Source organism: Podarcis liolepis, assembly GCF_965112155.1.
Source record: "Podarcis liolepis genome assembly, chromosome: 5".
Classification (NCBI taxonomy): Eukaryota; Metazoa; Chordata; class Lepidosauria; order Squamata; family Lacertidae; genus Podarcis; species Podarcis liolepis.
In genome coordinates this window covers 83,669,843-83,695,787 of record NC_139556.1, presented here as the reverse complement: position 1 = coordinate 83,695,787, position 25,945 = coordinate 83,669,843, and the positions used below count along the sequence as shown (strand labels likewise).

Here is a 25,945-nt window from a genome sequence, read left to right as displayed (position 1 = left end):
TTGGTTTTGGTTGTTTTTTTTTTAATGAACAAGCACAGCTACCTGCTATTTTTGTTGAAAAAATAATCTAGTTTTGTAAGTTAGCAACAGAAGCTAATTCTGACTGGCACCAACTGGCCAGCACCCATTCCACCACCAAGATGTATTTTCTCTTCCCAATGCTCATTTCCCGATTCGTTCCAAAAGCAGAGCATTGAATGGAACGGAACACATACTATGGTTTTACATGCAGTTAACAATTATGTAAGAGCAGCAGGTGGGGAGACAGTATGAATGTCACACTAGATACTTAAGAATTTTCAGCAGGAGAGAGTTCCCACCAATATTCAAAAAAACAAAGTAGAAAAGATTGCATCTCCTGTTTTGCTTGTGCAAAATTATTAAAGTTCTTGCCCTAGATCAGTGGTTCCCAATTAGCTAGTTATGGATAACCCCCTATTTTTTAAAAGCCAAGCCACAGCCCCCTCTACTTTTGAAAGTTTTGATAACTCAATGGTAGTTACCTCTGCAAAGCACTTTTTGGAACAAAATATGGGGTAGCCCCTAATCAGCAAAGGATTTTAGGTGTATTAAAAAAACAGGCTAGGGCTGAGCGATATAGGTTTTCAAAATCATGATATATCAGCAGCTAAACATCACAATATTCCGATATATCACGATGTAGGCATGAGGGAAGGAGTCGGAGATCGGATGAGTGGGGGGAAGAGAGGAAGCGGAGTCACCTCTCCTACATGGTTTGAGTGGGAGGGGATGGGGGGTGCAGCTAGCGATGATGTACTCCCACTGTGGCTGCTGCTGCTTTCCTGTTGACTGTGAGAAGCTGCTCAGCCTTGGTGCCAAGCTGAAGGTTGTGCCACGGTACCTTGAAGTGAATTCGGTGCCTTGAAGTGAGGTTGGCTGCCCTGGTCGCCCTCAGCTCAGAAACGTGCGATATCCATGGGACCTTGAAATCAGCTGCCCTGCTCTTCCTCATGCGAGGAGCGATATATATTGCTGCGTATTGCTGGTCAGAATCGTTATTGCGGTATGACTTCAAAACCGATTTTGGCCAACATGTGGAAAAAGTACAAAGCACTAAAACAGTATGACTTCAAAACCGACCATAACACCTGCGATATTACCATGCAAAATGACAAAAAATAAGTTTTTTTTTGGGGGGGGGAGGAAAGGGATGGAGCTGCGGACCCCCGAGTGCATTCCGCAGACCCCCAGTAACTGGGAACCATAGTCTTAAGATAATTTTATCACGTGCACAATTTCTGCATAGGACGGCCCCGTGCCCTCAGAAAAAACCCAAGTCGAGAATACAATTATCACAACTGTAACAAGAGTTCATAAGTTTATTACAACCCTGGCAACTGCCAAAGGAACCGCACAGAGGACAGCAAAACGGGGACGGCGCCCGTGTCGCTTCTGTATTCGGTTCTCCCAGCAGGCGCAATAAAACCGCGCCGTTTCGTCTTTTCAAACGTTCAGATGAGGACGCGCCCGATTTCACGTCCTCGATCAGCGCTCTTCTTTCTTGGCAGTGTGCGAGGCTGAGTCCGCCTCTGCTCCGCAAGGGACTTTTCTGGCAGGAGCCGCCGGAGATGGGAAGGAGCGTTACCGTGCCTCCCCCCGGAACATGCCTGACCCCTGCGGCTTACCTGCTGACTTTGGCGACTGTTTCCAAAAAAAAGACACACACACACACACAGGCTGCGACCCTACGCCCCGTTTTCCTGAGGGTTAACCTCGCACCACTGAACTCAACGCGACTTAAGTGCGCAACTTCTGAACCAGGGCTTTCCGCGAGCTTCTCCGGCTCTTCTTCGATACGATGATGGGCGGGGGAGGAAATAAATGAAGGAAGGAAGGGATAAATCTGCCGAAAACAACCCGGTCGTGCCTTTTATTCCCCTGCCAAAAGCGGCCAGCCTAAGAGCTCCTCCTGCCCTACTCCGGGGACGGCGCTCCCGAAGCCGCCTCACAGCCCCCAAAATGGCTGCCAGGGCCTCGCGCCTGGGCGTGTGCGCGCGTGAGGGGGCGGGGAAAGAGCCGCTTCCCCCCTGGCGGTTGGGGAAGGAAATACGCTGCGAAACCCGAGCTCGCGCAGTTCGCTCCCCTCACGGCCCCGCCTTCTTCTCCTCTCCTCCTCCCCCCTCCCCCTCGAATGCGTATTTTCCTCCCACCCACCTCCACTCTTTCCAGTGTGCCGGCGAGCCTCCCCTTTGCCCATCAAGGAGAGCCAGCCAATCAGGCCAGCGCTTGTCGGAGGGGGATGGTGCCGGGAGGAGGGGTGGAGAGGGAGAGGGAGAGCGAGCGCGCGCGAGGGAGGGAGAGGTGGGCGTGGCCGTTGCCGTCCGTCTGAGAGCGAGGCTGTTGCCTCCTCCCCTGCCCCATGCCCGTCCCCTCCCCTCCCTCCCCCCTATCTTTCTCTCTCTCTCTCGCTCTCTCTTCCCTTCGCTACCGGCACATTCCGCCGCCCTGGGAAGGCCTAAGCCAGCCGGGAGCGACTTGAGCAGGCGAGAGGAGGAGGAGGAGGCCGCCCGGTTTGGCCCGCCAGCCCGCCACCAAGCCAGGCCAGCCAGGGAGACCCGCCGCGGCGCAGAAGGGAAGGCGAGCGAGCGAGGCGAAGGGGCGGAAGCGGCGCCGGGAAGAAGGGGCCCGGCTGGGTCCGGCCTGGGTGTCGACGGAGAAAGAGGAGGGAGGAGAGGCAAGAGGAGAGGCCGCGCTCCCTACCTCCCGCCATGGCCGACAACGAGAAGCTGGACAACCAACGGCTGAAGAACTTTAAGAACAAAGGCCGAGACCTGGAGGTAGCTCTTCTCCCTCCTTAGCCCGGGCCTAGCAGCCCGCTTCGCGCGAAGGGAGGGGCCGGGTGGGCCGGCAAGCGAGGTCGGGGATCAGTTCGGACAAGGCCTCCGCCGCAGAGGCGGTTGGCTGTGGCGTCTCTGCTAATCTCCCGTGGCGGGGCCTACCTACCTCGAGGCGAGGCCTGAGCCCGAGTCGGCCGCTCCGTCAGCGGAGAGACAGGGCAGGCCGGCCGGCGGGTGGGTGGGGTTGGCTGGCTTTTCCTCACGAGGGGACGCGTCGCCACTCCGTACCCGCGGGCTTTGGGAGGGCCCAGGCCTGGCCGCTTCTGCTCACCGTGGCGAGGATGCTTCGCGAGGGGGGGGGGCGTTGGAGGAGAGAGCGGGGCAGGCCTTTTCTGCCTCTCCTTTTCCGTCCTGGGCCTCGGACTTTCCCGGCAGGCGGGTGGGAAGGGGCAGTAGCTGGGGCCAGGGTTAGCAGAGCGGGAAATGGGAGGAGGACAGCAGCCCTGCTGGAGCGGATGGAGGCGCCCCTCTCTACCCACCCACTCAGCTGCCTGACATGGAAACTGCCTGTCAGATGACATGTTGTCTCTACTGTTTTCTCTCTCCGCTTCTCGTGACACGCGTTTTCTCCGTAGGAACTAGACTTTGTGAGCTACACACCACGGCAAAAATAGCTTTTAGGGCGCTACATGTACACACACACACACACAGTGTGGTTAAGGAGGCTAATTACATCGAGTACTGCCAGGTAACGTGTGTGTACACACATTCACAAACTACCGTGTTACCTGGCAGTACTTGATGTAATTAGCCTCCTTAGCCACACTGTTACGGTGCAAACAGGCAGAATACGCATGCAGCGTTTTAAAATATGTAAAACCCAGCCCCAAGTTGACCATATTAAAACCGAATTTTAATCAGCATTTCTTCAAAGGTAGCAACTGCTCCCAGAACCATTCGCCTGTGTTCAGCAGAAACATGTTCACATGCATTTTATTTAAATGCTAGTTTAAACTTAAAGCAGTTAAATGGGAAATATTTCCAAGTATTTTTCACCAAGTTGACAGTCTGTGTCTTCCCTGTGTTTAAAAATAAAATAAGAGTATGACTTCAAGTGTCTCGTCAAAGATCTGGCTTTGGATATAGTCAGCTGTGGAGAGCAAAAGCATGTAAACATAATTACCCCTCTTTTCAGCAGTGTAGAATATCAATACAGGTTGGAGCAGCTCAGGATTCTGTCCCAAGTTATACACCACAGTGTATAACAATGGTGGTCAGGCTTCTTTGCTAGCTGATTCCACAAGGCATGTCTGAGAGCCAGCATGGTGTAGTCTCTCAGCCTCACTCACCTCACAGTTTGTTGTGGGGATGGAAGGGAAAGGAGATAGTTAGCGGCTTTGAGACTCCTTAGGGTAGTGATAAAGCGGGATATCAAATCCAAACTCCTCCTCTTCTGAGCATGTGCCAATCTAGAGCCAAATGAACACATATGTACCCCCACCCCCTGGTGTGCCATGAGATAGTTTGTGCCCCTAAATGCTGAGCTATGGAACATACAGTCACACAGTTCTGGTGAGCAGATACCCGCCAATTACATTGTCTGTGTCACAGATTGGCCACCCATGGCACTTAACATGCATTTGTTAAGTGCATGAAAGCAATATGTCCCAGTTTATATATCTCTCGCCCCCAGAATTGCTGGCAAGTAAACAGTCCTTTAGCCTCGACCTCATCTTTAAATTGAGAAAATAGTCACAGTATAGCTATTATTCTAACTTGAAACTACAATCCTATATATACACTTGTCTGGAGTAAATCCCATTGAATTCAGTGGGACTTCTGAGTAAATGTATATAAGATGGCACTTCCTGTTTCATTTAGAGAGGCCTAAAAATCACAATTTTTCCTTAAGTGAAAGTGGTTAATTGTGTGAGGTTGATGGATTTTTTCAAGAGCCTTTATCTCTCTGAAAAAAACTGTAGTTCCAAGAGTTCCCAGAAGAATCCATGACTTGTATACTGCTGCCCTCTGCTTTTCATTTTTTCATAGAAATATTGTGTATTTCTGAATAATCAGTTGGGAAAATATCCTGATTTTTGCCCTTCACTAATTTACCTGCATACTTGCCAGCAGCTAGCATAACTTTTGAATTCTTCATAAATGTCATGTATTCTAGGCAGCAACTGCTGAACATTTTGCATCTGTTCTGTGATATGCTTATTTAAAGCTTTCATTCAAAACATGAAAAATACTGGAATTAGTCTGTCAGCTGTTGACATGGTAACTATACAGCTTTTTAAAAAGAGGGCTTTCCCACTTTGCTTTTCTGTAGAGTAGGATTGTACAGCACTCTGTGGGGTGTGGAACTGAATATTTCATGGTAGCCCTAGGTTCCACTTCCCTGCTCTCCTGAAAACAGACCTTCTGCTTGAGTCCTGTGCTCCCAGGACAAAGGGATCCCCAGTACTGAATCAAATTCCTTAGTCATCCAAAATCCATCTGTCTTTGTGACCATGATCTGGATTTACTTACTGTTCTGCTGTTTCTGAATAAGCATATTTAACATAAGCCTTTATAACACTGCATTTTACACTGGATCACTTTTAATTTTAATAAGCTTTACAGTTCAATCCCACGTGTGTTTATTACTTAGAATTAATTCTCATTGTATTATTCTGGGCTTGATCTCCAATAAATATGTTTAGAATTGCAATCCTAGTTTCCAAGGTGCAGTTGGAAAATCCAGCATATGATTTAATTTTCAGGAGTTTGTAAAGCACCCATTTTTTGCAGAGATAAATTTTGAAGCAGTATTTTTACAGATAACATTTGATCGTTGTGAGATAAAGTAATGAAAAGGACAGGGGGAAACATGATTTATGCCAGTGTACGAGAGACCTTCTGTCATTTTGAAATTAGTGTCTCTGAGGCTCTGATTGCCAAAGTATTCATGCACTCTGATCCAATTATTTACTGTGGGTGCAGGATATTTGATGTGCATTTAGAGTCCCCCTTCACAAAACTGCAAAAAGCCTAGGATGCTCAGATCTACATTCTCTGGATTTCTTGGGGTAATTGAGCACACATAGAGTTATGTCACAGTAATAAGCCCATTAGGTTATACAAGATAACATATATCAGGGGAGCAAATCAATAACACAGTTCCACACTACTTAACGGTTAGTGGACTATGAGTAAACCTATTTTGTAAAGTCCAAACACAGGCTTTTAAACTAGCTTTGTGTTTTAAACAATTAGATGTGTTATGGAGTTGAACAACCAGCTTGCTGTCTTTTTTTTAACTATTGGAGTAGTGGGGTTTGGGGTTAATGGAGGCAGGTCCAATTAAGTTAGCTGATGGTACCAAACTGGAATGGGTAGCTAATGTGGTAGAAGACAGAATGTGGATTCAAGATGACCATAACAGATTGGAGAACTGGGCCCAAACTAACAAAATGAATTTCAGTTGGGATGAATGTAAGGTTCTACACTTAAGCAGGAAGAACCAGCTGCATAAATATAAGATGGGGACATCTGACTTACCGGTAGTACATGTGAAAAAGACCGGTCTTACTAGACCACATGCTTAGCTAATCCTATTCTAGACTGCATCAACAGAAGTATAATATCCTTATCAAGGAAAGTTCTGCTTTAATCTGTCTTGATCAGACCACACCTGGAGTACCGTGTCCCGTTCTGGGCACCACAACTTAAGGATATTGACAAACTGGAAGGTGATGTGCAGAGGAGGGCAACCAAGATGATCAAGAGTCTGGAAACCATGCTTTATGAGGAATGGTTTGAAGGAATTGGTTATATTTGGCCTGGAAAAGAAGAGACTGAGAGGAGATATGATAGCCATCTTAAGATAACTAAAGGCTGTCACATGGAGGATGGAGCAACCTTTTTTCTCTTGCTCTGGAGGGTAGGACCCGCACCAATGGCTTCAAGTTCCAAGAAAGGAATTTCTGACTAAACATTAGGAAGAACATTGACAGTAAGAGCTGTTTGATAGTGGTATGGACAGTGGAACTTCCTCAGGAGCCTGTGAATGCTTCTCCCATGGAGGTTTTTAAGCAGAGGTTGAATGGCCCTATGTCACTGATGCTTTAGCTGAGATTCCTGCATTGCAGGTGGTTGGGCTAGATGACCCTTGGGGTACAACTCTACAAATCGGTGTTTCTCTGACATTGACCTATAGCAAACCTTTGCTATAGTGCTCTCCTAATGCTTGTCATAGATGCATTATGTCGTGTGATTTGAATTTTTCAAGTGTCATTATGCTCAACAGTTCCTTCAGAAGTTGTTCTGTCCTGCTGTCATCAGCAAATCCTACTTTTATAATGTTGCAATTCTGTATTGATGCTGAAGCTTGGGGACATTACATTCTGAATGTTACACCTCTGAAATCTCTGCTGGTTTGTAGTTGGAGTGTGGGAAGATTTAGGACCTTCCTGAAATACTTTGCTACATAGTTTGAGTGCATATTGAGTGAGATGTATCACAGGATCCTCTACAATATTTCAGAGGATGCTGACCCACATTTCTAATTACATGCCGTCATTGCAAGAGATCCTGGGACATAATCTCAGATCATGCACTGTTCTTATTGCTACATCTAAAAATACAGTCACCTAAAGCAATGTTTCCCGACCTGTGGACCCCCAAGAGCATAGCCTGGGGGGCAGCTCCCCCCCAATAAGTAAAAATCAATACAAATCTGAGGTTCTGCCCCCTTAACAAAAATATTGGCTACACCGATGCCTCCCCCATCCTACTGGTAGAAAAGTAGTTATTTAAATAATTTGTTTGTAAATAGAACATGTTTTATTTATAATTTTTATAAATTATACAAAATACAGTTACATAAAATGATAATGAAATATTGTTGAACCAGAAAAACATAGAATTGTGGAGCTGGAAGGGACCTCAAGGGTCATATTTCTACTGCAACCCCCTGCAATGTAGGAAACTTGGCTAAAGCATCCATGACAGATGGCCATCCAATCTCTGCTTAAAAACCTGCAAGGAAGGAGAGTCCAGAACCTCCTGAGGGAGATCCATGTTCTGTGTATTATAAAAAGTAAACAACACTTATTTGACACAGGGGGAAACCTACAGATACAGTCCAAAAGGCGCACAGGGAGTTATGTGAAAATGGGAGAATTTTAAAAAGCAAGTGGTCCTCACTGACCTGGTGCAAAAAGATATTGTTGTCCAGAGGAGCCATGGCTGCCCAGATAAAACACTATAGCCCCACAAACCTTTACCTGGGAGTAAGGCTCACTGAACTCAGTGTGGCTTTCTTTTGTGTAGACACTTAGTTATTTACTAGATGCAAGTCAGCAGCACCAGACAACCCCGTTCAGCTAGGTGCTGGGGTGGATTGCACCCTGCGCCATGCAGAGCCAGGCCCAGGCTGCCACTTGGTCCAGACTGGCGGTAGCAACAAGCAGCTCTGACTCGCACTGCCTACCCATTGCCAACCCACCCCCGCACTTACCTGACCTGGAGGTTCTGGATCATGGGCTCTGCTGAACAAAACGAGAGCCTCAATGATTGCCCTCTCCCACAGGAAACAAACCGGGACTGCTCTAAGAAAACACACATGCCAAAAAGAAGCGTTCAGCCCTAGTGGGCTGCCCCCCCATCCACTTGCAATTGGCCAAGTAGATAGCCAACCAATCAGGAATTTTTTAATTTATTTTTTACTGATTTCTTTTCTTCACTTCTCACTTCCCTCTGTGGCCCCTTGTGCTGTGGTGTCCCATTTACGCGATTTTCACCTGTGGCCCCCTTGGAATATCCTGGCATTCCCATATGGCCCCCAGTTGGGAAACACCGACCTAAAGCAATTTCTTGGTTTACTTGTGCAGTTGGTGAGACCTGATCAGAGGGTTCCCAGATCTGTGCAGATAGCAGAAATTCGTTCTTGATCCTGGAAGTGGAGTCACTTCTGCATTAAAATCAGATTTTGTACTTCAGAGGATACATATTGGCTTCGTGATATTAAGATTGCCTTTGGTCTAGCAGCTCCAGTTTTTAAAACTGGATTTTCAGAAATATAAGTACAAACTGGAGAAGGTGGCAGGAGCAACTCAAAGCCATATTGCCAATCTTTATGGATGTGAGGCAAGATGTGAGATGAGCAGTGCTGGCCAGAGTCTCTAGCAATTCAATGGACCATGGTGCAGTGGTGCCCCGCAAGACGAATGCCTCACAAGACGAAAAACTCGCTAGACGAAAGGGTTTTTCGGTTTTGCGTTGCTTCGCTAGACGAATTTCCCTATGGACTTGCTTCGCAAGACGAAAACGTCTTGCATTTTTTTCTTAAAGCCGCTTGAAGAGGCGCAGTCGCGACGGACCGTGCTTCGCAAGACGAAAAACATTGCAAGACGAAAAGACTCGCGGAACGAATTATTTTTGTCTTGCGAGGCACCACTGTATTGTTTTAAGTGATCTCTGAGACCAAGATAATATAGGAGAAAATTGAAGGGCTGTGGTATCTTTTAAGATTCATTCCACCTGCTGAAGAGGCAATTCACTTTGTTTTAAATTTAAACAAAGAATTAACTTGTCTCTGCTGCAGTGGAAATGTCAAAGAATACAGGGCCTAGGCAGTTTAGGGCCTTAAAGTTCAGCACCAACACTTCAAATAGTGCTTGGAAACGTACTTGGAGCCAATGTTGGTTTTTCAGTACCAGTGTTATATGGTCTCCACTCCCAGTCACCAGCCTAGCTGTCGCATTCTGAATTAATTGTAGTTTCCAAGTATGTATAATGAGTACAAAACCTTAAGAACCAGTGCTACAGGGGATACTTTAGTGATTTTCTGGTGTCCCTATTAATTTTGCTTGTGCGGTGGCTCTCAACATATTCTCAGATTTTATAAGCTACATTTTGATTCATGCTTGAACTATTGACCCTGCCTGAGTTTAATCAGATATTATTTTGTTGCCTGTATGTATGCCGATGGGTGTGTATTAGAAACGCCTTCCTATAGGAAATCCTTGGTGTGAAACCTCTGGCTGTCAATGTCAGTTTTGGACAATAGAACATGAATGGTCATGCCTGAAATACTTACTTTAAATATTGAGCAACAGTACTGTTGATTAGGTGTTGGATAGGGTTGTATTTTTAGATGTTTTCCTTCTCTATAATCTTTCTATGCATTGCTTATTTTTGTCACTGCTTTTAAATTTGGCGCAGATCTATACTAATTTTTGAAAGCCATAGTATTGGTATGAAAATATGCTTCTTTAAAGCAATTGTCAATCTTCTATTTAGATCAATTGAAAGTTTTCCTTAAAATATTGGGACGGGGTGATACAGCTTCCTTAGCTGTTTCACCCCGTTCTTTAAAGTACCACAGTGATGATAGACAAGGAACAGTGTAGGCAAGTTCCCTGAGCTAAGTAGCACCAGCAGAACACATTCCACAATTCTCTAACTTTGAGGATTATGGGATGCATGTATACTGCGTCTGCTCAGGGAACTGGCTGAGTTTGGCTTTCCTAGTGAATATAGATGTAGATGCCAGCTGAGGAAAATAAGGGTGTTTGTGATTAGGTTTGAGATGATATGTCTCCTAATGTTTTAGAAATCACCCCCACTTCCTGTAACGTACAGGGATGTTTAAGGAAAGAAAGGAAAAGAGCGGTTTTCCTTTCTTGTTTTGGCCTCCCAAATGGCTCAGGTCTGACACCCAGCACGAGAACTCATCCTTCTGGTGTTTTTATGTAGCACAGCAGAAGAAGGTCCAGGAGGCTTAGAAAGAAAAAAAAAAATTTTTCTTTTCTTCCCTTCTGCTCACACCCATGACCTGATCATGCTATCTTTTTTTTCAGGCCAGGTGGGCTACTGTTATTCATTTTGTTGCAGGTTTCACTGGTCTGTATACAATTAGTAAACATGTCAACTGCCTAACAGTTAGTGTTTCTTTTCTGCAAGTACTCAAGGATACATAGTAACAGTACCTTTTTTTTCCTAGAAGAAAAGCACTGCTAACATTAGGTAGTATTCAGATAGAGAGAGACTAAATCTGTATCTTCTGTATGAGACTTACTTTCATGAGACAATGATATTCGGCAATAGCTAGGTTACTTCATTTTGCCATAGTGGATGAGGGTATGATCTAAAAGCATCACCCATCTCCTTGGCTGAAGCTAAGCAGGTCTGGGTCTGGTCAGTGTCTAGATGGGTGATCTCTGCTTTGGGTTCTATGATGGAAGAAAAGTAAGATGTAAATAAGAAAAATAAACATGAGAACTATAAAAGTAACACCGTGTATTAAAATATGACCCCAGGCTTCCCCTTAACATTAGTTTCAGTAGTTGAATACTGTACCTACTTTTCTTTCATCAAATTTCTAATGCTAAATATTCATTTTTAAGGCTTGAGGCAGCCAATTCAGACAGCCACAACAAAGGGTATGCAGTTTTCATGCTTCGAATAGTTAACCTATAATTTCATGTGGGGAATTGTTTGAACCCCACGTTGACATTTAGGTCTCAAGACACTGTAGTTTGTGCCTTATTGAACAGTGGAAACTAGATGTAACTTTCTTGTGTAACTTTACAGACTATGAGAAGACAACGAAATGAAGTCGTTGTGGAATTAAGAAAGGTAAGCTTTAATGCTATTTATCACTTAATTTAGTGTGGGCTTGATCCAATCCACTGCAGGTGCAGCAATCCCCATAAAGCAGTGGTTCCCAAACTCTTTTCTCAGAGCCAGACTTTTAGAATAAAAATTGGTTCGTGCCACACCAAAAAAAATTATTGATAATAAATACATTGGAAAACAAAAAGAAACAACTCTGAGCAGTGATTGATTTTGAAAAAAATACCTATCCATATTCTGCAAATAAAAAAAATTACTATACTATATTATACTATACTATGCTATTTAAATGTGCCGTTGACTGTCCTTGAATCTTCCCACCACACTTGCCATCCTCATCTACCACACCAGTGTGGCGCGCCATACCCTTTGTGAACCACTGTTATAAAGAATAAAGAGATGTGCTCTGTTTCCATTCCCTTTCCCCATGTTAAAGAATCCTCTGCCACCTCTCATCAGTCAAGGAACATGAGCCACAGAAGCTCTGCCATTTTAGACTGGATCAAGCCCATAATTTCTAGCAATTATCTCCTGAATTGCATCCTATAGTATGCCTATCCATAGAGGAGAACATGAAACTTTCTAATCTTTCTAAAAGCTGCCTAAACTAATGCCCATTACTGCATCTTTTAGTGAATTCCATTGGCTAATTATGAACAGTGTGAAGCACTATTTTTTAATTGCCCTAAATCTAATGCCAGTCAATTTTGTTTGGTGACTTCAGTTTCTCGTACAAAAGCATCTTGCATGAAGATTATGTTCCGGGGATGGCACATATATGAAAAAAACTCGTATACCCAAATCACCCCAGTCACACTTGCAGATTCCCATTGAAATCAATTGACTTAAGTTTTAATGGTTCTTCACTGAGTATGACGAACATACAAAGTTCATAAATTTACAAACTTATGTTTCTTATTTGTTGATGGAAAACTCCAGATGCTTCAGTCCTGAAATACTACTTTTCCCTGTCATTAGAAGTTTCCCAGCCATGGTCAATGTTTTAATTGTTTACTAGCTGCAATACTAAACTGCTTAAATTTGATTCATCTCACCTCTGTTTGATTTCACTTGAAGCATTGAGCTCTACTAATACCACTGTCTAAATATGTGTTATTGTTTTCTATGTATAATGATGGATTTCTTTAAGCTTTGCACATTATAAAGTGATTATTTACCCAAGTTATTTCCTTGCTGTACAATTGACTTTTTTGCTTTGGTGTATATCACTGATAATACTTCTTTTCCTTATGTAGATACAAATTGCGCTTAAGTTTAATTGGGCATGTGTAGCAAGGAAAATCCATTTCAAAAATAATTGAGGTTATTTGTATTAAATGTATTAGGAGAATTTTGGCTCTCCCTTTGACTGCAGAAAAAGTTTTAAAATATGTGTGTGATGATACGTGCTCAGAATTTAGAGGCGGTCTACAGAGCTTCCAATGTTCGGGGATAGCTATTTGCTCTGCATACTCCTTTCTTTCTCATTGCTGCTGTTCCTTGACTATTGCCATGTAAGGCACATTTCTGCACAGACAACTTGCTTTTTGCTTGCATCACTCTGCTCCTCCCAAAAAGTCTGAAACTTTGGAGTGGGAAAAGAACAATATCAAGTAAATGCATATATACGTATTAATGTAAGATCCATAATCCAATAGTAGAATGCCAGTTTCCTTGGCATATCTATAAGAATTTTGTTTGAGAGTACCGTATTTTTTGCACCATAACACTCACTTTTTTCCTCCTAGAAAGTAAGGGGAAATGTCTGTGTGTGTTATGGAGGAAATGCCTACGGGTGGCATGCCTACGGATTTTCCTCCTCTAAAAACTACGTGTGTGTTATGGTCGGGTGCGTGTTATAGAGCGAAAAATACGGTAAATAGGTTGGCACCTATCTATATAATTGGCAAAAAAAATTGATTGGTATTAGGCATTTTTTTTTATTTAGGTTGGTACCCAACAAAGTGCTTGCATTAGTGTCAGGATTTCCTTTTACACAATAAAACTACCCACCGCACCGTGCCCTCTCCAGATCTTCTCAAAAGATTTAGTTATGTGCTGGGAGATGTGAGGGAGAAGTTCCTTTATGCAACCAGACCTTTCACTAATGGAACTACATTGTTGGGTACTGTTCTAAGTTAGCTTTTATGCTGCTTTTCAGAATTCTAGATATTTCTAAAGTGACTTACAGTAACCTTTCAACTGCATAGTTCTTTTTCATCCATGGCTGCCATTCCTCAACTGCTCCATGTAAAACTCCATGAATAGACTACTCTTTAGTTCCATTACTCTGTTCCTCCCCAAAAAGTTTATGTACTTGATCATTTAAAACTTTGGAACATGCAAGCTTTAGAATTACACAAAACTGTTACCTATATGAATATAAAATTTGATTGGCAAATTATAAATAGTGAATATAAATGTGTACTGTGTCAGGTTATGTAAATCATGTAACTTTTTCTATACTGTAATATGAATTATAAGCCTCTTATTGTATTTTCTACCCTTAATATTTTTTATTGCTTTGTACACTGCATTTTTCTTACATTACATATTTGCATGTTTTAAATTTTACAAATATTTATAATACACTTTTGAAGCATTGGGGAAAGCAGATGCCCCTTGTCTGAATGTAATTTGTATTTTGTATTTAAAAGAACAAAAGAGATGAGCATCTGTTAAAGAGACGAAACGTACCTCATGAAGATATCTGTGAAGATTCTGATATAGATGGTGACTTCAGAGTGGTAAGAACTAATTGGTGATTAAATATTATATATGTATGTCTTTTTGAATACATTTCTAATGCTTTGATATTTGTTTCAGCAAAACACATCTCTAGAGGCAATAGTGCAGGTAAGTATCTTAACCACTTCTGTTTTTAAAATTCACTTATATTGTGAAAGTCCTGATTTTTAAATATATTTATTTCTTAGAATGCTTCAAGTGACAACCAAGGTATCCAGTTAAGTGCAGTGCAAGCTGCAAGGTAAGAGAATAATTTACTCAGATATGCTTTCTTCTATGGTAGTACAGTTTGTTAGTGGAATCGGTAGCTGTGCTGTGTTATGACTGGAAATGTTGGTTCTTCAGCTGCTCTTAATGTGAACACTAATCTGTATTTGACATATTCTAAATTGGTTTGGAGCACAAGTTGATCAACAATTGAATTCCATTTTCCTCATGCAAATATTAATGAAATCAATATTTCACAAAATGCCACAAGTAACTGGGCATAAAATGACATATATTTTAAGGGAAATTGTTTGAGGGTTTTTTTAAAAAAAAGTGCACTTTTGATAGATGATAAAAGTTGGATGGTTGGTCAGATGTTTTGTTAGTTTGCCAAATATAACTTTCAAGAAGGTTATATAACATGTAATTGTGAATGATTCATGAAATAAGTGTTCTCTCTCTTTAACTTTTATCCTGGAATGCCAGGGCCACCTTAACAGTTAAATTAAGAGAGAAATTAAAAAGAGCCAAAGAAAGGAACCAGCTTTGGCTGGACAGGGACCATTTTGACACAGCAGTCCATGCTCTTGTAACTTCCATGAAGTTACAAAACTGCCTTGAAGACAAACTGGAAGCTTCAATAAGTGTAGAATGCAGCTGCCAGAATTTTAATGGGTACGGCCAGATAGAGTTGCTTGATGCCAATTTTCAAAGTTATATTGGCTGCTTATCTGCTTTTGAGCTCAGTTCAAAGTATTGGGTGACATACCTGAAGACGTAGTTGCCAGAGGGGCTCTTCTCCTTGTTCCATTGTCAGTGAACTAACCTGCACCTGATATGTAAAATACCCTTCATTTAAAAGTGCTGCTGGTGCCAACATTGCTATCATGATGGTATCAGACCAAGACTGATTTATTTGATGGGGTATTTTAAGGATTTCTAAGTGAGTGATTATCCCAGGGTTATATTTATTCATAGTTTGGTTTCCTTCAGATGTTCTTAAATTCCCAACACCCATCATCCCTGATCATTGACTAGGCTGGATGGAGTTGATGGGAATTATAGTCCAGCAATATCTGGATGGCACCATGTTGGCTACCCATGGTTTTGATATTTTGATGTCATAGTTTTAACTGCCTTCATATTTATTTATTTTTGCCTTTTTTGATTTATATCCTGGACTCAGACCTAGTAGCTGGATAGATAAAGTGTGGTCTATAAATATTTCATTAATATATTAAAATATTTAATGTCAGTTTTTAAAGGCAGCTCTCCCATATATCAGTGGCAACAGCTTGACCTGTTCTATCTTCATGCAATATCTAATGTATCATGGGTATGAACCTGACTGCTTCAAGATTAGGGGAAAAGCAGTTCTCACTCCTCTTGCTAACACATGGCGTGATAATGAAATAAACAGCAGTAGACTGTTACATGTGTAGTGTCATTCTTTGGCCTCATGAAATACTTGACCAGCCAGTTGTCCAGCTCTAAACTCTTCTCTCCAAGGTATACAAGAAACCTTTGTTCTGTTTAAAGCAGGGGTGGTGCTTCAGGACTAGAGCCACCCTATACCCTTTTGCTCAAGATGCTTGGCACCTCACACTTTCGCTCACACATGTACCTCTTTATTTTATTTATAAAATTTATATACAATCATTCACAGGGTGGTTTACAATATAAAAACACAAGAATGCACAATGCAATAACAAATGAAAACAATAACCCAAACCCCTCCCCCAGTTTAAAGGCCATAGATTGTTTAGTTAGCCAAAGGCCTTGGAGAAGAGAAATGGTTTTGCCTGGCGCCTAAAAATTTGTAACAAAGGTACCAGGGAAACCTCCCTGGGGGAGAACATTCCACATTTCTGCAGCCATCCATTCTCTCCATCCTGACAAGAACTTTACCCTCTAAAAAAGGAGAGAACCAGTCTTATTCAATTCTTTCAATCACCAGCAATCTCTGTATATGATGTTCTGTAGCAGGATAATGAACATATTTTTGTACTGTCTAGCACTCTGGCCCAGGTAGCTATCTTGTGTCTTCTCTTTTAAAAAGAGGCAAATGGGCACATTTGCTTGCCTTTGATCTCCTTTCAGTTTAATTTTGATTTAATTTAAGACATTTTGGACTTTAAAATATATTTTACAAATGTCAAGAAGGGGGAGGTAAGATAATGCATTCAGAATTACTGGTTTAAATTTAAATTGTATTTGATTGTTACTTATGAAATATCAGAATAATTACTACCATATTTTTTAATTTTTATGTTAAGATAGGAAATGGAGTATGCTGTGAAATCCCTGTTAGCTGCTTTTCATGTTTTTAGCTATAATAATCAATTGGAGCCATTTGAACTTTGCCCGAAAGTTTGATATTTTACTTTCCAAATATTTCTGAATAGAAAACTACTCTCCAGTGATCGCAACCCGCCTATTGATGACTTAATAAAATCTGGAATATTACCCATATTAGTGCACTGCCTTGAAAGAGATGACAAGTGAGTATGTGCCTTTAAAGGAACAGTTGTTTTCTCAAGCAGCTAATCAAAAGTATTGTAATAAACTATTGTTTGTTTCTTATTATATTCTTAGTCCATCTTTACAGTTTGAAGCTGCATGGGCACTGACAAATATTGCATCCGGAACTTCTGAACAAACGCAAGCTGTCGTTCAATCCAGTAAGTTAATCAGTACTTAACTCCTGCAAAAATGCCTTGCTGATTGAGTAGAACTATGCACACGATATATTTCTTCTTTGGGTATTCATTCACATGTGCCAATGAGTTGGTTCTTTGATGCTGTAGCCAGGATGATTGAATTCTAAATGCTAATCAATGAATCATACGCTAAAAGGAAGATGTGTACATAATCTCTCACTAAACTGAAATTAAATTTGGATAGCACTGAAGGTGTTCCCGCTTTGTGATCAGAAATATGGGATTTAGTAAGTAACGAATTGATTTGGAGCTTGTGGCCAAATTTGCATGTAACACTAAACCATAGTTTAGCATTACAATAACAAGCCTAGTTCCCGCCTTCCTTCTGGCACCACTATGAAGAGACATCCATAAACTTTCTCTTCCTTTTTAGAACCAATTCAGCTTGTGACATCTGAACCTAGACAAACTGTGATTAGTGGGAAACAAGCCAGCCAAGGTTTTAAACTGACTTACTTTCACTAATCGTAGCTAAGATTAACTGCTGTTTAGTATTTGGACATTGTTTTGAATATGTGGAATTGCCTTTAAAATATATATAATCTGAAGAATATCTCTGGAACTATCCACTGCTAATATATGACTGTTTTCAGTGTTTCTTGATCGGTATAAAAGACTTTTTATATTTTTTAAAAATAGTTACTTCTCTAGTTTTCTTTTATAATGGGTTGGATCCAGACTTGCCCTTACCAGAGTGAAAGGACTTCTTCAGTTCTCAGAGGGGATGAAGAACCAATGTGGGTTTCCTGCTGGAAAGGTGGTTTTCACCAATTTCCCTGCCGCCTCGGCAAATCCCAGTGACACCTCTCATGCTATTCCACAAGCTCTCCCAACCCTTCATATCTGTTCAAGAGGCTGCAGGAAGTAGGAGAGATTGTCAGCAGTGTTTGCAGGAGGTCTGGATCCAACCCAATGGCTGTTTAAAGATAAAAAAATATAGTAAATTGAAAATGTGCTGTCAGTGGGATTTAGTGCCATACATGCTTAGAAGTATTCCACAGGAGAAGGATACTGTTTGCAGAGCTTTGCAAAACTGAAGTGGCAATGACGGAGGCTTTATGCTACCTTCAGCCATAATGCAAAAGGAACAGAAATAAGTGTGTGGTAATTCCACTTTTACACATCATTGTTCTGTCTGCATACTGAGTGTGCTACATCTCATTGGGGAGATATGCTAAGTTCCAGACACAGTTGTGCATCTTGCCTGTTGGAAAAAATTTGAAGGATTTATTTTGAACATTATAGTGCTTTGGAGGAAGAACTGGAGGTTCAGAAAGGCGCTTCTTTTTTCTCAAGAGGTTCAGTTCCATGCACTAAGCCCCTGAAATTATGTATCAGTTGAGTGATAACTAGACAAATTGCGACTATGCATGATTTGCAATCTGAATATCTTTGAATGAGGAATGGCTGTTTATATATTCCATGATTTAAAGTTTAAATCTTAGATCTTAGCCAAGGGGATATGGAATCTAAAAAAAAAGTCTTAAAAAATGATATTTTTCTTTATTTTGCAGATGCTGTCCCACTTTTTTTGAGGTTGCTGCATTCGCCCCATCAAAATGTTTGTGAGCAGGCAGTATGGGCTTTAGGCAATATCATAGGTTTGTTGCATTTCTGTGTAGAAACTCCACTACTATGACAATGAGAACTGCTTAGAATTTTACTACTGAATGAAAGCTATTTTTCTCCAGCGATGTACACAATTGTGCTAGGGAGTGTTTTCCCAAAGCATATTTTAGTTAGGCACATGAAGGTTCAGACAAGTAAATCACATGGAAGGATGTTACATGAGTCATTCAGGTCATGGTGCACTTATTCTCGGTATTCATCACACAGCAAGCAAAGCTCCCAAGTTGGTGGAATATCTGATACCTATGCATAGCATATGCATTTCTAGTTCTCTGTATCAAACTACATTCTTTAAACTACTACAGTTAAGAATCAGAAGTCTATAGCTTTTCTGCTGCTGAGCAGCAGCAATCCCCTCCCCCCAACAAAGCCCACAAAACAAAACTCTAGCCCAAGAGACTGTTCAGCAGCCTCTGGTTTTTTGGCTGGAGTCAGTCATCCCCTCCCCCAGGCCAGGTGGGTAAAGGCCTTCAAGACAGGGGGCAGGTCTTCTAGGACACTCAGCCAAGAAGGTTATGACTTCATACTTGACTTTATGCATTTCCAAAAATGGGCAGGGCAGGTTGAAGAAGCTATTATGCTATTATGCCAGCTTAATATATCTAGTCATGGTAGTGTATCCTGTGCATAGGTGCCAACATGATTTTCTAGACCTAGTGCATTATATATGGATTGGGCCCTCCGCAGCCACATGCAAAAGAGGGCATATATTTGCATACCTTTTATGTCATACACCAATTTGTATTCTATTTTGGAGAACTCACAAATAAATCAGGGGCCTCACTGGTGAAACATTTTCCACAATTGCATTTCTATGTTTCAAAAGGCTTAACCTCTTGAATGTCTACTTACAACATAGCTGTTAGTGACAAAAAATAGTCCCCGCCAAACCATGCAAAGTATTCAAGTTTCCTGAATTTACTGTTGGTTTTTCATAGATTGGAAATACTACATTTCAGTGAACAACCTAGCATGGTATTTGGAGTATGTGGAGGGGAGAGTTCAGATGAGGCATAAGATTTATGGCAGCCAAGATGCCCATACTTGGAAAAATTCAAGATTAAATTGTTAAAAAGCAGGCAGTGTATTCTAAGAGCATTTGTTGTAGTTATTTCTGTCTCATAATAGCTACAGCCATGTTAACAGAACATTGATAAGCACCCTTTTCTCTTTTTTGTAACAAAAAGGGATCTATAATGTTCATGCTTAGGGGTGGAGTGCGGAATTCCCCCCCCCCCAAAAAATAATCTGATTTACAGCTACACTAAAGTACTGGTTTTCTTAGTTATTTTCTCTCAGCAGCAACTGTTCTGCTTCTACTAGGTAAGAAGAAGAAAGTTTGAAAATGAACAATCAGTTTCTTCTACAATTTTTTGGAGAAAGGACTTCCTGGGTTATTTAGGGGTCTTCTCTAAAATGTGTATTACTCTAAATTTCTCCATAGCACTTGTCAGTCATAACTCTGACTTTACACATTGGCTAAAAATACTGAAATGTAGAAGCATTCTCATTTCTCATTATTTCAAATGCTGCCCCAACAACACTATTCAAATGCCTGAAGGGCTGTTACAGAAAAAGGCAAGGGCTTGTTTTCTGCTTTCCCAAAAGGGGTTTTGGGAGTGCCGTCTCTCTGTCCAGAGGTCTTCAAACAGATGCTGGACAGCCATCCTTTGTAGATTTTCTGCATCAAGGAGGAGGTTGGACTTAGATGACTTGCAAGCACCCATTCCAACTCTTAATTCTACAAATCAACCATTCTAACAAACTGAGTCTATACCTGGAAGTTGCTTATTTCAAACTGTTCACATACAGAGAGAGCTATCCTAATGGGGAAAAGCAATTTTGATAGACCAGTGTTGATATTTCTTCTACCCACAAGCTCCTCCATGTTTATACAGGTGATGGACCCCAGTGTAGAGATTATGTCATTAGTCTTGGAGTGGTGAAGCCTCTGCTGTCATTCATCAGCCCATCTATTCCCATAACTTTCTTAAGAAATGTTACTTGGGTAATGGTCAACTTGTGTCGCCACAAAGACCCGCCTCCACCTATGGAAACGATCCAGGAGGTAAAACTACTTCTTTGTTGAAATTTTATCACTGTGAGCTTTCCTGCAGAATTTTGAATTACCTTTTTCTCTTTCTCCTAGATCCTCCCAGCACTCTGTGTTTTAATTCATCACACAGATGTAAATGTGAGTATCTCAATATTGCACGGCCTGTTTACTGATTAATTATAAGCACATATTGAAAAAACAAATCACAGCCTCGCCAGGTTACCCCTGAAAGCAATTTGTGCCTCTTTGGCTCTATTGGTGGATACTTGTCAGTCTTATTAACAAAGCAAAAGTCTCTCAAAGGAGTAAAACATATTTCAGAAGTCAGTGCTCCCACAAAACTGAGGGACAGTTCACAAATACAGACAACTTGCAGTTTACATGGGGGCTATGGTCCCGGTAACTGCAGAAAAGTTATGTTCACTGGCACAAATTTCATCTCCCACAGGGTTGGTGAGACTTGCATAGACTTCCCACTGGTTCTCTACTTAACATATATCCATAGGCAAGCACTAAGTTGGTGGTGGATGGGATCATTCCCTTAAAATAAGAATACCTACCAGAACTGTCATTCTGGATCATCTGAGTGGGACAATTCTATCCTTTTTGGAAGGGCTTAGCGTTTGAGGCACTTATCTGTTGGACAGCCCATGAAGCACCCATTCAGTTCAGGAATAAATCTGCAGAACATGCTTCTCTGTACGTTCTGTTCTTAGCTGGGCTGGGACTTAACCTGCAACAAAATCAGAATCCACTCTGCCAATACATAGGAGAGGCCAGAGGCCTTTTGATATAATGTATATACTTGCTGGTGGAAATTAGACAAGTGTCATAGCTGAGGAGTTAGCAGCATAATGTGTTTTAAGATTCAGCAGGAAATGTTTTTGAAAGCAAGTATGAAACAAAAATTTGCAAGGGATTTTGTCAGATACCGTCCGTGATTTATTTTGTGGTATGTTGCAGAAACTTAAAATACTAAGTAGGCTGAGAACATCACTGTTTTCAATGGGAAATGCTTCTGTTTATATATGACTCATTGTGTCTTGCAGAACTTCCTTTGTATTACTCTAATGTGTCTTGTTGATTTTTGAACAGATATTGGTAGATACAGTGTGGGCCCTCTCCTACTTAACAGATTCAGGCAATGAACAGATTCAGATGGTGATAGACTCGGGGATAGTTCCTCATTTGGTTCCTCTTCTCAGCCATCAGGAAGTTAAAGTGCAAGTGAGTCTTGTACCATTTCTCCTTTATTTGAAGCATTTTTGCTGACAGCATTGCATTAGAAATTTACAGTATGAAGCACATTGTATTCTTTACTGTTCAGTCACTGTGTTTGTCAAGCTCAGAAATGTAAAAAAAATTCTGACTTGAATGTTTCTCAAATTTTGTGGAATGTGGAATCGGGTTTTTGCCTTGAATAAACATTTTTAAAGCTGCTGTCCCCATAGGACAAAATAGATTCAAAAAATAAAAGGACAGTAGCTTTCTTTAGTTTCTCTTGAGTGAAAGCTTTTATTAACTAGCAAGTTTAATGCTCATTGTAAAAGAGATGTATTCTTTAATATTTCATTTTATCAGACTTAGGAATATGGGATATGCTATCAAATTAGAGTCAAAATGGTTGAAAATGGGTGCTTGGTCCTTCCACTTCAATTTTCCAGCTCTGGATACAAACTGCAAGTCGTTGTAGATTGGTTCAGATATAATGAAGTATCTGGAGAGGTGGGACTAAGTTCTTTTTTGCACTCTGATTTGTAACCTGCCTTTTAGCAAGCCATTGCTTGTCATTCAATCTGACAAAACAAATCAGGCTTTGCACAAACCATTGTTTCTCAATTCAGATGCAATGGCCAACTGATTTGCTGAAAACCAGGAAGTTACTAAGTGTGTGACCCTAAGGTTTATTTGTGTAATACCAGCTCAACCCATTACCATTTTCACCATCAAATTTGGCTCATGAAAAAGATGAATCTGCTGCTCAACACAGTAGCTGTTTCAGAAATCCTAATTTCTCAAATCTTTCATTGTCAGATTTGTAAAGTTGCAAGTTTTAAATTTTTGCCCGGGGGGTGGGGGAGAACCATGTCTTCTACCTGATTTAAGTGGTACAGTTGATCTATTAAAGCTGTGTTGTGTAATCCTGTGCATACTTACTCAGAAGTAAATGTGAATAGGATTTCAGCCTCAGTCAAATCATGTAGTCTTAATACTATAATGCTTGATTTTAAAACATGCTGCTCAAGCCATCAGGTTTTAACTTTTGAAATGTTTTCTTTCAGACTGCGGCACTCAGAGCTGTAGGAAATATTGTTACTGGTACTGATGAACAGACCCAGGTAGTTCTGAATTGTGAAGCTCTTTCACACTTCCCTGCCCTATTGACTCACCCCAAAGAAAAAATTAATAAGGTATGAAAATGGGCATGACGCTGAATGCATGAGAATTGATACCAGGGGACTGTGTGACATATCTCTCAAACAAAAGTACAGGATAATCGTCAATCTCTTTACTTGAAAGGTTGTTCTGACTTTTGAAGAAATTGTAATGTAGCAATTCCTTTGCAAGGAGCATATTTATTTATTTGTTTGTTTGTTTGTTTCACAAAAATTATACTGCTTGATTGTAGTAAAATCTCTGTAAGCAATTTACAGGTAATACAAAATTATAAATAAAAGCAGTTTAAATTTTTTAAAGATAATTAAAATCAACAGTAAAAAAGAATGCAGCACATCAGCATCTACAAGTCTGGATAGGTTTGCCTAAACAAAAAAGCTTTAAACGGTCATTGGAAAGAGTACAACGGAAATGTCTGCCTGAGGAGTATAGACAGGGAGTTCCAATGTGCTGCAACACTGAAAGATTGATTTATTACAGCTGTGTAGGAAGTATTATGTAACAGTGTCAGTTTCACAGATCAAAGCATTCAAGTGGGCACTTACAAGGTAAGGCAATCCCACAAGTAGTTTTCTAAATTTCAAGAAAACTTTCTGAATAATGTAGCAAACTCCTATAACTGGACACTTTGAGGTGGTCATTCAGTCCATTATTTTTGCTTTCCCGTCTCACAGTGGCACTGAATAATGTTTTTTTCCCCTGTTTAACATGCAGAATCCTGCTTTCATATGAAAGCACAAAACATAAAATGTATCGTGGTGCATCAGATATAACCCTTTCTAGTACAGCATTGTTCTTGGTTATGGTTATATTTTTAAATGGAATTTTTATTGTACCCTGGCCTAAGATCAGTTATAATGAAGAGCAGGACCTAAAATAAATATTACAAATAATATCCTAGCAATTGGTGGCCTTTAAATATAAGGTAGCTCATCAAAAATTGGTCAGTGTTTCTCCAGTCTGTCTTTTGCCTACACCTGAATTATAAACTGACTCTTGGAAATGATGAAATGGAGGTAATAGGGAATAGTAAGGGGTGTGTACATTAGGGAAGGGGGGGAAAATTTTAGTCTGAGGTAAAAGGGGTTGGTTGTGTAAAAGTTATATAGTGATGTAAACTGTGGGCACTGATAAAGAAGCTGTTGATTTCGCAGTGCATCTGAGGCCTTGTTGCTAAATCATCTGGGTTTACTGCAACATTGCCAGTGATTAGAGCCCAAAATAAGCTCGCAGTTTGCATCTAGACATTTTAAACCTCTAACAGGTTCCTTTTGTTAGGCAAAAGGAATGTGATCTGATCCAAGAGTTCAGTTTAATGACACCTAAAACATATGATTTAGATTAGGAAATCATCATTTTTCCCATACTCGAGAATAAGCCAGATTTAAATGGGAAACAAAAATTGCACATTCTTTGGGTTCTACATTTATCAAAAAATATTTGCACTAGTAGCAACTTCATTTATGCTTCTATAGGTAGTTTTTTTTAAAAAAATAGTAAGGTTTATAGACCACTTAACCACAGAACTCTCTAATATATAAAGTACATAATAAAATTCTGAATAAAATGCAGGTAAAATCCACCAAACTGTTAAACAAGTATAGATAAAATTGTCAACATATAGATAAACATAGTGCTACAGCTGGCACCTGTTATACTACAAACTGTTCCATCTAATACTGATCTTTCTTCTAAACTGCAGTAGTGTTAAAGCCAATTTTTTTAAAAGACATGCTATCCTTGGGTATTGTTACTTGAAACTGAATCCCGGTAAGAGACACTCCCTCTGAAGGAGCAGGTTCATAGTTTGAGAGGGCTCTTCAATTCCAAGCTGTCACTGTTGGACCAGGTAGCTTCAGTGCCAAGAAGCCACTATGCCCTACTCCAACTAGTTTTCTAGCTACAGCTATTCCTGGAGTGAAACAACTTGTCCTCCATTATCCGTGCTCTAATAAACTTCTGTATAAGCTATTGCAATGCAGGCTGCATCATGCTGCTTTTGAAGACAGCCCAGTAGCTGTAGCTGATGAAGAATTCCACTGCCTGAGTGTTGTTAATCAAATTTAAATAGTTCTCAGTTGTGCTTGTATTGCGCCTTTAAAATAAGTCTAGCTCTACAGAGATGGATTAATACTTTCGTTATTCAAAGTATTTCTTGTCGATATTCTTTAAATCACAGTTTTGTTGTTGTTGCAGGAAGCTGTTTGGTTCCTATCTAACATCACTGCAGGAAATCAGCAGCAAGTCCAGGCGGTGATAGATGCTAACCTTGTGCCAATGATAATACACCTTTTAGATAAGGTTAGACAAAACCAATCTTTTGCTAAGCTTTTGTATTGTTCTCTGTGTGTGTGTGTTGTACTGAAACAGCCGTGGAACATAAAATGTGCTGGTTGGGTATGTATGATGGTTGGGTACGTATGCCTGATGAAGGGTTCTAGGCCACTCTTCCCAGTAAGCTGGTTTTTCCATCTAGACAGGTGCCTGTCCCTAAGAGACCCACAGTATGAGTAATTCAAAGTAATTAAAGCAGCAGAGGCCTTCAGGTTGGATAGGAGGTGCTCAACTTTATTCCTATGCCCACCAATCCTCTCCTGAAGATCTCCACCCATCCATCACTTTTTCCTCTGCTGGGCTTCTTCCAGTCATAGATATTTTCTTCAGTACTTTCCTCTTCTCCCTGTACTCCCATTTGATAGGCAGCAGGTAAGCTGTGCCTAGGTCCTTGTTTTAGATGTTAGGTCAGGTAACATCTCTTCAGTCCTTGG

The 25,945-nt window shown here is 40.9% G+C and overlaps 1 protein-coding gene across 1 annotated transcript in view; it reads left to right on the top strand.

The window, feature by feature from the left end:
* The first annotated feature begins 2,058 nt into the window (after positions 1-2,058).
* Positions 2,059-25,945, top strand: part of KPNA4 (karyopherin subunit alpha 4) — a 29,473-nt gene continuing 5,586 nt past the window's right edge. Inside the window, exons 1-13 of the mRNA XM_083504254.1 lie at positions 2,059-2,798; positions 11,379-11,423; positions 14,078-14,167; positions 14,247-14,276; positions 14,357-14,409; positions 16,781-16,876; positions 16,971-17,056; positions 18,610-18,696; positions 20,623-20,792; positions 20,874-20,918; positions 21,876-22,007; positions 23,063-23,191; positions 25,374-25,478. Of these exons, the coding sequence (XP_083360380.1) occupies positions 2,730-2,798; positions 11,379-11,423; positions 14,078-14,167; positions 14,247-14,276; positions 14,357-14,409; positions 16,781-16,876; positions 16,971-17,056; positions 18,610-18,696; positions 20,623-20,792; positions 20,874-20,918; positions 21,876-22,007; positions 23,063-23,191; positions 25,374-25,478 (1,137 nt within the window). The 5' untranslated portion in view covers positions 2,059-2,729. The remainder of the gene's footprint in view (positions 2,799-11,378; positions 11,424-14,077; positions 14,168-14,246; positions 14,277-14,356; positions 14,410-16,780; positions 16,877-16,970; positions 17,057-18,609; positions 18,697-20,622; positions 20,793-20,873; positions 20,919-21,875; positions 22,008-23,062; positions 23,192-25,373; positions 25,479-25,945) is intronic.